Below are 13,619 nucleotides of genomic sequence, written 5' to 3'. Positions count from 1 at the left end.
TAATTTATAATATGTTCAAAGGGTTTGCAGCACTTCTTAATTTGTAAGAAAAGTGTACATTTTAATGAGAATTAAAAATAAATAATCTTTGGGAATTTTATTGTGAGTTTTTCATATTTACCATGAGTAGAACCATCTCTCGTTGCTGGTTGGAACAGACACAAGCATCCCAAATTTTGATAAATCACTGAAATAGGTGGAAACAGTCTTTTTTTCTTTTTTTTTTTTTTTTGATAGTTGATTTTTGGATTTGACAGGAGTCATACTGAAATTCGAATGAGGAAGTCTCATTTTGAGGAATTGTAGAGAGAAGTCTAGCGCCCAGAGTATGTGCCAGAGGCAGCCAGAGAGAATACAGCACTGCAACAGAAATTCAATAGTAAATAGGATCCAGAGAAAGCAACACTTTGAGTTTCCAATTAGAGAGAGTGCTCGTGTGACAACTAATACAACCACACCACACCGTTCAGCTGTGAGGGTTTTGTACTGCTTCCCCTCTGGATTCTCGTGAATCAGTTCTGCATTCCATAACGCACTGTCAGCTGACAAACAGTTTTCTGGTATTTTCTGAATGGTAGATGCTGCCAGCTGCAGCCTATAAATCACAGTGCACTCAACTTTTACAGATTACATCGAATGAGATTCAGACTCATTTTGCAACCAAGATAGCCATAGCTCATTTTTAAGGAGATACAAATAAGTTGACTTCTTTTGGTTATAGAAGGTGGTTCTTCACACAGTATGCAGTTACGTTGAGGAATTCCTTACTACAGGAGTAGATGTTATTAGTTTGCATGGGCTTGAAAATTCATTGGACAATTTAATGGAAGAAAAATCTATGAGGAATTACCAGAAACACCGTTTCTGGCACAGGATGTCCCTGAATTGCAGATTGTTGAAGGCTGGAAGAATATTCTGGAGAAGCCTTACTATGTATTTGACCAATTTTTATGCTTTTTCCAAGGGCATTCACCATTGAAACTTTCAGAGACCAGTTCTTTGGTTAGCTAGATCTTTTGTCTGGTATGGTACACCTCTTTTTAAGAGGTGTAACTGGTACTCTTAGGTTTATAATGTATTCTTAAAAATACCAAACCAAACTGTACTCTTTGTACTTCAATGTAGGTTCCATTGTAACCTGGGAAGTTGAGGGAGAAAATATTCATGGAAACTTTCCACGCATGTTAAAGCCAAGAAGGTGATTGGGAGTAGTTGGCATTGATTTACAATGGGGAAATCACGCTTTATTAACCTGGTAGCCTCCTGCGATGAGACAGCTAGCTTAGTGGGCGAGGGGAGAGCAGTAGATGTTGTTTGTCTCAACTTTAGTAAGGCTTTTGACATCATCTCTGATAACATCGCACAGACAAGCTGACGAAGTATGTGTTAGTTAAGTACACAGTGAGGTGGGTTGAAAACTGGCTGAACTGCCGGTCCTGGAGGGTTGTGATCAGGGGCATACAGTCCAGTTGGAGGCAAACCACTAGAGCTCCCTAGGGTTTCATACTGGGGCCAATGTCATTTAACATCTTCATTAATGACCTGTATGGTCAGACAGAGTTCAGCCTATGCAAATTTGCTGTTGATACAAAACTGGGACGTGTGGCTGAAAGACTGGATGGTTATGCTGCCATTCAGAGGGACCTGGGCAGGCTAGAGAAATGGGCCAAGAGTAACCTCATGAAGTTCAACACGGGGAACCTACGTCCTTCTCCTGAGTGGCCAGAATTCCAGCTGCATATTTTGACAGAAAAAATGAGTCATACATGTCAAAATGTACTTCCGGATGTAGCTTTCAGGTCTGTCCATTCTACATCTAAGTCTTGAACTATAACCATAAACAATAAGAGGCACAAAACTATTATTTACAAATAAGTAATACCACAACTGTTTTCTGTTGGGTTTTGGGGTGGTTTTTTTGTGGTTGGTTTGCTTTTTTTTAATGACAGTCTGTAGACCCAGAGCAGATTCCCCAGCATCCTGTAAAACATTCCATGTATGAATTTGGAGTTAAATATGCCACTAGCAAGGTAGTTTACATAGGGGACCTTTATCCCCTAAACAGAGAGCTTGCCTAGCTGTGGCCAGCAGCGCAGAGACCATGCAAAGGTTGTAAATGTACAACAATAAGGACAGCAAGATGTTTTCATATAGAACCTCACCGGGAAAAAGAAAAAAAGTATTCCATCAGTATGAAGATTCTTCCAATATTAAATTTATGTTATCACCCAGGCAATGTGGTCTGTATTGCAAAATAGAGAAGTTTATCTGAGAACTTTCAGCAAACAGACTTTTTCATTTTGAAACTTACTGTGTATGTCACTACATCAGCAAGACCATTGTGAAGAGGTGTAGAAATGGTTGGGAAGATAGAGTCTATCCTGATTCAGTGTGATTTTAAAAAGAATTACATATAGAATATTTTTATACATTGTTCCTTGTATTTTTTTACCCAGTTTGTGATTAATTGGGGTTTTTTTCTAATTGATTTTTTTAAGTGAAATGTTCACTCTTTATCAACATTGCCAGCTGTGTCATTAGAAATCCAAAAGAGGTATCTATTACAGCTTGAGTTCCCTGTGCTGGCGCTGCAGCAGCAAAACATGGTGGTTTTTTAAATGGTCGTTTCTCTCTATTGCCTGTGCTTTGAAAGCTAGGAGCAGAACCACATGCTTCATTTTCTCAGAAAAAAATAATAGTATTTTTGGAGACAGTACTAATTGTATTTTTCAGTGAAGGTCCTGTTGTTCCACACAGCCTCAGGTGTTACCAGCTAGACAGCTACGGTGTTCTGAATAAAAGCATGTATAATTCATACTTATACTTCATTAAAAGTGTAAGGCGTAGGGCTTTACGCCTTAGTTTCTTCCATTCCTTTTAGTATGGATATCTTTCAAAGTAACAAATGATAAAGGAAATGACCTGAAGATGCGTAGAAGTTATTTTAAGTAACTCTGAAATCCTATTGTTGCTGCTGCCCTTCTTTCCTTGTTTTCTCCATCCTTACTGGTTTTGTTACTCAAATTGGTGTTCTATACACAGAGAAAATTTACCTTGTTGTTCTCTAGGATGCAGTTCTTTTAATTGTTCTGCAAAATGGTTGCTTACTTTAGGTACCGCATAGGTAATGTTACATTGCCTGTTGAATCTTCACTAAATGTGCTTCTTTTACTAGATCAGTTGATATATTAGAAGTTCTTGCCAGGACAAAGATGTGAAAACAGCTCATGATATTTGAGATAAAAATTAACCTGTTGCTGTCACAGGGATTAAGATTATTTTGCTGAGGATAAGGTAATTTGAACTTCTTTTTATAGCTTCAAAGTTGCTTTTTCTCATGTTTATTCAATCTAATTTTTGGTTTTGTATTTTACCACTAATAAAGATTTTGATTGTTTTAAAATTTGTAGGAAAATTAATTCTAGATATTTAGATTAAACAGGAAGAGTGAAATATTTATGATTCTGTAAATCCTTGTTTGCACAAGTAGCCCTTACAAATGCTTATAATATCTGGAAGTTACTGCCTATTGTTTTGTGAGTGCATATTTATGCAAAATTCTCATTGAGCTCATGATCACTCCATTGCTGGATTCTACCACAATTTAAAATTACCTTTTGAGATTTTATTGTTGGAACATAATGACAGTTCGCATTGGTTATGTTGCCATTTTGCTCTGGAGGAACATATATACCCTTTGAGAAAATGTGAGGTATGTCGTAGTGTTTGACTATACCTTAAAAAGCTCCAGTAAATACACTGTTAAGAACAACTGACTTGTCCCTTTTGGGGGCACCGCAGACCGTTGCTCGGCGTCCCCCTGCGCTACCGCCCCGTCGGCCCCGCGGCCCCGCCCCCGCCTGCCATGGGCTCTCCAGTTCCAGCTGCTGTAGCTGCCCGTGATTTCCTGCGGCTGTTCGTTCTGGAGCTGGGGTACAATGTCGCTGCAAGGGGCGGCGGGGCCTGAGGAGCTGGTTTTCTATGTGAATGGGAGGAAGGTAAGTGTTGCCCGGAAAGAATGTGGAGAAAGGGGGGCTGCTGTTGCAGAAGTAACCCCAAAGGGTATGGGCATAGATTTGGTTTCCTCAGAATTCTGCCTCATGCCTGCAGAAGTATTCCTTCCCATGTCCTCCTTGCTGGGTAAGAAGCGAATCAGCCTCCAACTACTACTTGAGTTATCTAACACTCTTCTGCGTGCAGCAAGTGCTGTTAGAAGCAGAGAAGCAGCAGAGGAGGACTAACATGATTACAACATCCCATTTTAGCTAGCTCTGCTGTGTTTGGGGGAAAAACGCATCAAAGCGAAATGGACTTTCAGCTGGGTATCAAATTTGTCTGGTGAGCAAACTAGTTTTTTGGGGGGTTCTTTGGTGAGCAAACAACAAACAAAAATCTGTACGTGCCTGGCTTCTCGTCTTTGATGGTATCAAAGAAGAGGCATCAGGTGGTATCAGATTTTCAGAGGCACAACAGTAAGTCAGCAAGACTCAGGTGCCAAAACGGACTACTGGCCGACATAAAGATAATATTGCAGGAACAAGATTAAACTGGTTGCTGATTCAATGCAACTGGAAGGAACTGGCTTATTCTAAGCAATGGAATAAGGAATACTGTAATCTATGAAGTATGTAGGCATTTCTGTTGCTCTGTTGTTAGTCTGTTATGGCAAGTTAAAGTTTGTATAAATAAAGCTAGAAGAAAAGTGGTTCCTGCGGATAGCCATACAGGCTTCCTCTCGTCTTCATCCCAGTAGGTTAAAGTGCCAGGGAGACTCTAAAATCTGCAGATCATTATTTCTTTATGTTATGCTGCCTCTGTTGTAGCAAAGTTCTGTTGCGTTTTTATTTCTAGTGTGGCTGAAGTTAAATTGCCTCAGTATGACCTTTCACTGAGCAGCAGTTATTTTTAGTAGTTGCAAGGTGCCCTGGCAGTTCTGTCTGGGAAACATATCTGTCTGAGAAGGAGTTTCCAGAAGGAGCCCAAATTCTGTTGTGGTCTTTGACAATTAGTCTAGTTCTATGAGAGAGAACCAGATCAGGATTCTCTTCTAGCTTTGTGGGAATGTAGTCTGTGCCCTGAGTTTTGAAAAGCCTTGGTTTCTTGGTTAAACCTTGTTTTTCTCATTTCTTGCTGCAGATAATAGAGAAAAATGCTGATCCTGAACAAATGCTGTTGCCTTATCTGCGAAAGAGACGTATCCTTTTCTTGTCTGTTCCCTTAAGTCACTCATTTGAAAGTCTTAGTTGAGCAAAAGCCTCATAAATAATAATTCAAAGGTGATTTACCAGGTCGAGGAAGTTGTAACTCCTTTAAGATAAAATAACCGTCTTAAATGATGTGTCTTTCTTTGGCCAAATACTCTTCAGCAAGCTGCTGTATTTTTAGCCTAATTTCCTAAACAAACAAAGTAATGCCATCAGGCATGATGTTTACGTGTGTATCTGTGTTCCTCCCCTCTACCCCCATAAAGAAACATCAGAACGTTTTGGCCAGTGTACATAAAGCTTAACAGAATAGGAGTCTCCAAGTTTTGTAGAAGTCTCTCTCCCAGGAAAGGGGAGATCTTGCGATGAGATCCTGAGTCTGCTAGAATTTTGAGGTAATCTGTTTTTTCTTATGATAAAGACTCCGAACAGATTTCTAAACTCAAAACAACAGGTTTAATAGTAAGTAAATATGAACAAGTATGTTTTTAAAACAGAAAAAAAAATATTATACTAGACAAGACATAAGTTGGGAGAGCTAGAACTCTCACCCTGCCAGTTTTGTCTTTGCAGTCAAGTTTCTTTCCTCCTGTCACGGTTTCAGTTCACAGCTTTCTGGGTTGCAACAAATTGTGCAGTACTTTCTCTGATTTTTCCCTCTCTTGCTCTTCACCATTTCAGAGGCCTGACTGTATGTCTGCTCTCAACTGTTCTCAGGAGTTTTCTGCTGCGCCACAGGCTTATTCCCAGTGTTCATGAAGCTCTTGCATAATACTCTGAACACACGTGTTAGGGACTCACAGCCAGGAGCAGGAAGCAAATGTGGGGAAGAACAGTCTCTCCTTTTTGCAGCTTCCTAGACTGCCTCATGAAACATACCCCCACAGGGCAAGTGATGTACTGTATACTATGAATTCACAAAAGAGAGAGTTTTTATATTTGTCTCAAAAGAAAAACTTAAGTCAAAACATGTTTGCTATTGGTCAGTCATAAGGACGAGTCTGGAGCAGAATAGGTTGCTGTAGTTTTGGTGCTTATGAAGTTATTCAGTAATTTAAACAACTTCAGTCTCCATCAGACTATAAAAAGTAGAATCACGGAATCATTTAGGTTAGAAAAGACCTTTAGGCTCATCGAGTCTAATCATTAACCTAATCCTACCAAGTCCACCACAAAACCCATGTCCCTAACTGCCACGACTACACATCTTTTCAATACATCCAGGGATGGTGACTTGCCCACTTCCCTGGGCAGCCTGTTCCAGTGCTTGATAACCCTTTGCATGAAGAAATTTTTCCTAATATCCAGTATAAACCTCCACTGGCACAACTTTAGGCCATTTCCTGTTGTCCTATCACTTGTTACTTGGGAGAAGAGACCAACACCCGCCAAGTAGCTCAGTACCAGCCCTACCACAAGAGTATCTTAAAATGTATTTGCTTTATCTGACAGGGTAGGATGCCTGTGAAAGGGCCCAGTAAAGCACTTTGTAGTGGAAAAAAAGGTAGAGCTTAGTTAGGTAAGACTTTAAATCATCTCAAAGCTTTACTGCAAGTGAAGAGTGCTAAACCTCACGTTGACAAACATTTTTTTCTTTTGATGATGTGGTGTGAAAAGAAAGTGGCCTGTTTCCTCTCCATCATTCCTGGCTCCTGTTGACAGTTCTCTTCCTGCACCTCGTGCCAGCTGTGGAGTTCCTCAGGACTCTCTGTGTAATAATTCTACTTATTGGGCCAGCAGAAAACTAACTAGGAAGTACAGAGGCTTTCAGCTAGGTTAGGGACTCAGTCACTAATTAGTCAGCTCATGGAAGTGACTGGTGAGAAAAAGTGCAAGATGTCTTGTGCTTTGGAGCAGGTAATGTTGGGAAGAGGAAGGGCAGAAGAGGACGAAGAAATGGGGAGTAAGGCATCTTCCTTTTGGTAGCTGTAGAACATTAAATTATCTGTTTGGCTGTTCAGATTCACCACTGTTCCGGATTCATGGAAATGAACAATTCTCTCATAAGTGTGATCTTTCAGATGAGATGCAAGGTTAATATCCTGACTATAAATGGGCCTTCTGGGAAAAATTGGGATATTGGTTTTAGTGTTCCACTGGAACTTCAGATATATAGCTATTTTGCCCATTACATGCTTTTTCCTTTCATATTTTCACTTGGAAAGCTATTTTTCACTTCCTCTTTCTGTCCCAACTTACTCCTCTTCCAAAAGAAGTCAGGGTCAAGTTTTCTGTTTTCCTGGGGACAGGATTTTGGTGATGTCATTCCTTAGCTTCAATCTTATTTTCACTGAAAATGTTAATCCAACATAGAATGGAGTCTGATATCATACCAAACCAATTCTAAGTTCCTTAGCTGGTCAGGAAAAAAGGTGGCCTCAAGCTTTTCAGCAGAATAAAGGCCAAAATGAAACCTGATATTTTTTTTCCCTAATGACAGCATTTTCAGTCCGTCTTACAGGAACTAAGTATGGCTGTGGAGGAGGTGGCTGTGGTGCCTGCACAGTGATGATATCAACTTATGAGCCAGCTTCGAAGAAGATAAGGTATCCTTAACAGAAAAATTTGAAAACAGCACAGAATTTTATGACCATAGATATGAAACTGTAAAAACAAAGTTGTAAAATCTGTACTTAATTGTAAAAGAATCAAAAGGAAGGATCACTTTAATCCAAAAGACAGCACTGTAAAAAATACTGTTCATTCAGCTATGTTGTGAATTTGTTCAAATGCTTAATTTGCACATACATACTGACAGCTCCTGCAAGGAGTTTTCTCTTTAGGAGGCATACATTTAACACCCTTTGTATTGACCGCTGGAATGTGGCTCCTACCTGCAGCTCTGTCATGCGACTGATGGGAAGACAGGGCAGGCAGAAGTTTGAGTCTTACCAGCCCTTTAATACTGAACTCTCTCCCTACACCCCGCCCACAAAAAGAAGGACTTTGAAACTCAAAACCAGAGTTTCATTAAGCTAAAAACTGGAATAAATTACTTTTAAATTGAGAAAACTCCAGTCAAATTGTTAAATGGTAACATGTCATTGTCAATTGAATGTTTTTTAGGTGGGGAAAAAGTAAAAATGTTCCAGTTGTTCCTTTTTGTCAATTGCGTTAATGGGAATGCAATGCAAATGAAAATCTTTAAAGTTATTGTAAGAGTTGAAATTAAAACAGTCAGAATGACAGTTGAAAAGAAACATCTCAACTGTAGTAAAACAAAACATTTTATTGGTAATGATGAAAAGCTTTGAAGAATTTTAATTTTGGTATGTTGTTCCTACTTAGTATTCTATTTATTTTACATCAGGATTTCCTTTGGGTCAGAAAATTGATTACAAATTTTCAGCAGTATTTCTTTACTTCTTCCAAATGACTACACCAACCCTCCCTTCCCCATCTTCCTCCTTCAGAACACACTTGACAGGTTGCTTGTGGGTAAGAGAGACAAGAGGCCAATTAGAAAAGACTGAAGTACTAGGGAAGATATAAATTCTACGGAACAGTCCTCATAGACAGTTTTTATACTGGGGAAAAGAGGCACAGCTAGTAAGTGATCTCTTCTGTAAAGCTTATTCTCTTCTCATTCCAAATGATGATAATGACTGTATAAACTATGTCTTGATTGACTGCCAAATAATATTCATGCATCTCTATTATAATAAAATATTATTCATGTTCTTTATTCTCCTTTATGTTCCAAAGACATTTTTCAGCAAATGCTTGTTTGCTTCCCATTTGCTCCTTATATGGTGCGGCAGTTACCACAGTGGAAGGTGTTGGAAGTACAAAAACCAGGGTTCATCCAGTTCAGGTGAGAGTACAGTATTGCTGTTTAAGAGGATTACTGATTTCTTCCTTTGTATGGGAAGCACTTGAGTGCTTGAGTGGCAGTGCTTTTTGGGCATGGGAATTTCACGTGATGATTATGCTCCCTGCTAAATGATAACAGAAGACTGCACAAGCTTGTGACGGTTGGTTGATCAAGGCTGTTGAGATATGGCTCATGGTGGATCTTGCTTTAGTACTGACAGCTTGATCAAATAGTTGGTATATAAGAATTGTTGGAGTGGATCGGGCTTGCATTCTATTTGGGCACATCTTGGACAGTGCCCCTTTAGCTGATGTTTTAGTATGAATGCAAAATAGACAGAAGTCCACTGAAGATTAATTAGCTTCCTCGGTAAGGTGCACCAGGGCATCACATCCAAAATAATTATTCTTACTTGAGATTGCTTAAATTGTTTTACTTAAAAAGTCTGATTTACTATGAAAGTCTCGCATTTAAGGAGAGTTCCTTAGAATGATTGTGTACACTGGAAGGAGTGCTATTTATGGTATTTCATTTCAGGAAAGGCTTGCCAAGTGCCATGGCTCCCAGTGTGGTTTCTGCTCCCCTGGAATGGTGATGTCCATATACACTTTGCTAAGAAACCACCCAGAACCAACTTCAGAGCAGATGATTGCAGCTCTGGCTGGTAAATATTGCCACTTTTTAATGTGTAGGTATGTCCTTGAACTATTTTCTTCAGTTACTTCGTGTATGTGAGTGCGTGTCTCTGTGAGTACACATGCATGCATGTACATATGCAGTCTATACAAATTGTGCTTCCCAGCACAGTTCCTACTGGATACAGACCTTGTATTCCCTGTCATTCTTTTCTCCTGGAAAATGAAGTATGGAGCTGTGGATTGTTTCAGGGACAGGTGTTCAAAACATCCCCATAAGCGTCTTTTGAAGTGCTTTAAATCAAATGTGCAAAAATGATGGCACGTTGGAGAAGTAGCTGCATCTGAAGGTCTCTGAGATCCCCGTACATCTAGAGTTGAGAATGTCATAAGCCTCACAGGAGAGCCCCTTTGTGGTAGGAATAAAAGCAGTCAAATAAGGTACAGATGCAGACCATCTTCACTAAAGGAAAGTGAGCATTTATTGCAGCCTTCTTTCATCTGTTGTGCTCTAGATTCACGGTGGGGCAAAAGGCATTTCCTGTTACTATGAGGTGAACTTAGATGGCGGTGTAATGCTCACCTCCTTCACTATTAGAAATAAGTCAGGGGGAAGGAGAAAAACATTTTGAGTGGGTGAAGAATATTGTAAAATCTTTTATTTCCCTGCATACTAAGCTGTAGTCAGCATTCCCTCTAGTGCAGCTCTCAAGTATTTCACAGTCCTCTTGAAACAATAGCCTTTTTCCTCAGGAGCTGCAGGGTCCTAAATCTTGTGACACTGATCTTTTTTGTCTTTCAGAGAGCTAACACTTCTTAAGCTTCAAAAACGCTAACCTTGTTTAAAGGCATGACATTTTAAAAACACATGCTTTAGAACAAAGATTTTTCTTACTGATTTCCTTTTTTCAGGGAACTTGTGCCGCTGTACTGGATATAGGCCGATCCTAGATGCCTGTAAAACCTTTTGTAAGGTAAGAAATAGTGATGATAGGAATACTAGATTTTTCCCATTAAGGTATATATGTGTAGTAACCATCAAGATTTTCATTAACATCATCTATTTCCTCTGTTATTTTTGAATATCACTTCTTTAATCCTTCCTATTTAGCTTATTATTAAACTTCCTGTGGAAATTTTTTGAAATATAAAGAGACATTCTTATCGGCTTATGCAGGCTATAAATCATTGACATTCTGGGCAGTATTTCACTAACGGAATATTCCTACTTTAGGAATCTGTTTGTTGTCAAGGGAAAGAAAATGGAAAGTGTTGCTTGGATCAGGAAGATAATTTGTTTGACAAAGAAAATAAGGTAGGGGTTTAAGTATTTTACCTGTCCCATTTAGATATAAAACTTATAGAAAGAATATTGCATGGCTTTTTTTCTTGTAATTAAAGTAAACGCAGTATACTCTGCCATTTTTATCCTCCACCTTATTCACCTTACATAATATTATTTGTAAAATAAGATAATTTATTATTGCTCACAAAAAATTTGGAGATATTTCTAAAAATTAAGGATTCTATGTGTATATTTGTATGAGGAGACAATGACGTGTCAGGTAGTTGGTATAAGGTAGTTTGGACCTCCAGAGCTGAAATTTGAGCAGTTCTTCGAGTTCAGGAATATTAATAGTCTCAGCTCTGCTCATACAGTGTTCATCATATTGTGTAAGAAATGAAGGCTTATGTGGAACTGTCTTACATCAATGATCAGTGATCATCTGAATGTAACTACCAATCTCTTAGGAATCTTACTGCTGACTTGAGTCTGAAGAACTGATACATTCTTAAAAATCAGAGTTGTGATTGTAATTTTATATGAAACCTCTTATCCATACAAACACTTGATGTTGTTTTCAATTTTCTTTCAATAATATCTAATCTACTTCATTGCTTTTTGAGTACCGTAGGTTGGCATGAAACCAGCTACTTTCTTATAGTAGGACTAAAGGAGGCCTGTAGTTAGTCTTTCAGTTGCTTGCCTCCACACTCTCATTTGTGTCATTTGTGAACTCTAAGAACTCTGTTATGAACACTTCTCACCTCAGCAGCTCCAAATAATGCATGGTAATTTAGCAACAAATCCAAATGATAATGGAATTACTAATTTTCTACTGACTTCAGTGGGACCCTCATAGTTTGTTCTTGGTTTTGCCTTTTTTTTTTTTAATGGAATTAATGATGAGAGAAAATTCTTGGTCTTTGCTTGTTTTCTTTGTTTTTAAGATTTCCACCAGACTATTTTCAACAGATGAATTCCAGCCCCTAGATCCCACCCAGGAGCTTATATTTCCTCCAGAATTAATGGTAATTTTTGCTGCTTATAGAATATTTTTTAGCTCTGTCTTTTTCTTAGTAGTCAATAGTTCAGAACTCATTCTGAAGTCCTGCTTAGCAGTAATTCATCAGAAGAAATGTTGTAACATTTTAATATAAATCCAGAATTATGTTCCTTTTTTTTCCCCAGTGAACTTATTGAATATTCACATACAAAAATTAATCGTATTGTGAAAATGAAGTTGCAGTTAGGTATTAGGTGAGAAGACAAGTAACCTAAACTGTGTTATCAGTGCAGCACCTGAAGATCTAAATGCTTCTCAGAAACTGAACGGCAAACACTTTTTAACATTGGCAAAACAATGCATTTTCCCCATTTAGTGGCTTAATAGTTTTGTTGGTCTTTTCTGTCAAAATGTCGGCCTCAGATAGCCACCCAGACCAGGGAGTGTTTAGCCCCGGTGACTGAAGTATGACAAAGATATAAGAGATGAAATAAGGGCACTGGAACAGAAAGTGTCAGACATTCTTAATTATTGACAGCAGTATTTGCCCTAGAAAAACTGAAAGTTGTTTGCTTTACATTATTATCAATCTATGGATTCAAAGCTAAATTCTCTGTAACTAGATGGCTGCTTATTGAGAAAGGTTGATAACTGTGGGACAGGAATTATTCACCGTGTGTTTGTACCACCATTAGTTCACAAGCAATTTCCAAGTGATCAGTGAACAGTGCTTGAACAGCCAGAGGCATCTACATGCATGCTTAATCTATAAAGAGATGCTGCTGCCAGTATCATTGGTGACCTCCAAGCAAGCTAAGCATGCAAACACCTCCATAAGTATTTTTTATCACTTTTCTAATAATTTCAGCATTTGCAGGATCTATTCCTATATTTTTTCTTGGGGACTATTTATTATCAATTTCTTTTTATTAGCCCATTGGAATTAATTGAAGATGTTTCACCAGTGCAGTCTAGAAATTCAGCACTGTGCAAAGAGCCAGCATAACAGTCCCATTTCTGTCCAATTTTGAAGGATTAAGTAGAACTGCCATTGTTTAAGAACTTATTTTGACTTTGTCTAATGTCTATTAATATTTAAATCTGCCATATTTACCCATCAGAGAATGGCTGAAAATCAACCAAAGAGAACTCTGTTTTTTCATGGGGACCGAATGACATGGATTTCTCCTGTAAGCTTAGATGAATTATTGGATCTGAAAGCTGCCCACCCCAAAGCACCTCTTGTGGTTGGGAACACCAGTGTGGGTATGTATACAATCAGAAAGGCTCCTGTTGCCATAGTTCCAGTGTGCATGGGAGGAGTGGGGCTATGTTTATTATTCTTTGCATTTTTATCCTTAAGCTTACTCTCCACTGTATTGGAGTTGTCATTATGGAAAATGTCTTTTGTCTAAGTCTATTCCTATCTGGTAGGACCTGAGATGAAATTTAGAGGCATATTCCATCCAATTGTTATTGCTCCTGGCAGGATCCTGGACCTGAATGTGGTGACACGCACGGATGATGGTCAGTAGACTTTATTTGTTCAGACAGGGAATTCCTCTGCAGTAAGGGATGCTGCTCTGTGCCGTAGAGCTAAAGGTGTGAAGTGCTGTGCAACTCATTCCTAAGCATGCTTGATTCTTTCCCAGGTCAAGGTGGCTGTGGCCACCATCCT

The 13,619-nt window shown here is 38.8% G+C and overlaps 1 protein-coding gene across 3 annotated transcripts in view; it reads left to right on the top strand.

Annotated features, from left to right (window-relative positions):
* Positions 1-3,858: 3,858 nt before the first annotated feature.
* AOX1 (aldehyde oxidase 1) overlaps positions 3,859-13,619 on the top strand; it is a 51,961-nt gene continuing 42,200 nt past the window's right edge. For all 3 annotated transcript variants that reach the window (XM_054208305.1, XM_054208306.1, XM_054208307.1), the window contains exons 1-10: positions 3,859-3,998; positions 5,137-5,194; positions 7,654-7,750; positions 8,910-9,018; positions 9,556-9,682; positions 10,566-10,627; positions 10,888-10,968; positions 11,886-11,966; positions 13,063-13,207; positions 13,376-13,468. In XM_054208305.1, coding sequence (XP_054064280.1) covers positions 3,939-3,998; positions 5,137-5,194; positions 7,654-7,750; positions 8,910-9,018; positions 9,556-9,682; positions 10,566-10,627; positions 10,888-10,968; positions 11,886-11,966; positions 13,063-13,207; positions 13,376-13,468 — 913 coding nt within the window. In that variant the 5' untranslated portion in view covers positions 3,859-3,938. The remainder of the gene's footprint in view (positions 3,999-5,136; positions 5,195-7,653; positions 7,751-8,909; positions 9,019-9,555; positions 9,683-10,565; positions 10,628-10,887; positions 10,969-11,885; positions 11,967-13,062; positions 13,208-13,375; positions 13,469-13,619) is intronic.

Source organism: Rissa tridactyla, chromosome 7 (genome assembly GCF_028500815.1).
Source record: "Rissa tridactyla isolate bRisTri1 chromosome 7, bRisTri1.patW.cur.20221130, whole genome shotgun sequence".
Lineage (NCBI taxonomy): Eukaryota > Metazoa > Chordata > Aves > Charadriiformes > Laridae > Rissa > Rissa tridactyla.
The sequence above is the reverse complement of the archived record's forward strand: the minus strand, read 5'-3'. Positions and strand labels throughout refer to the sequence as shown.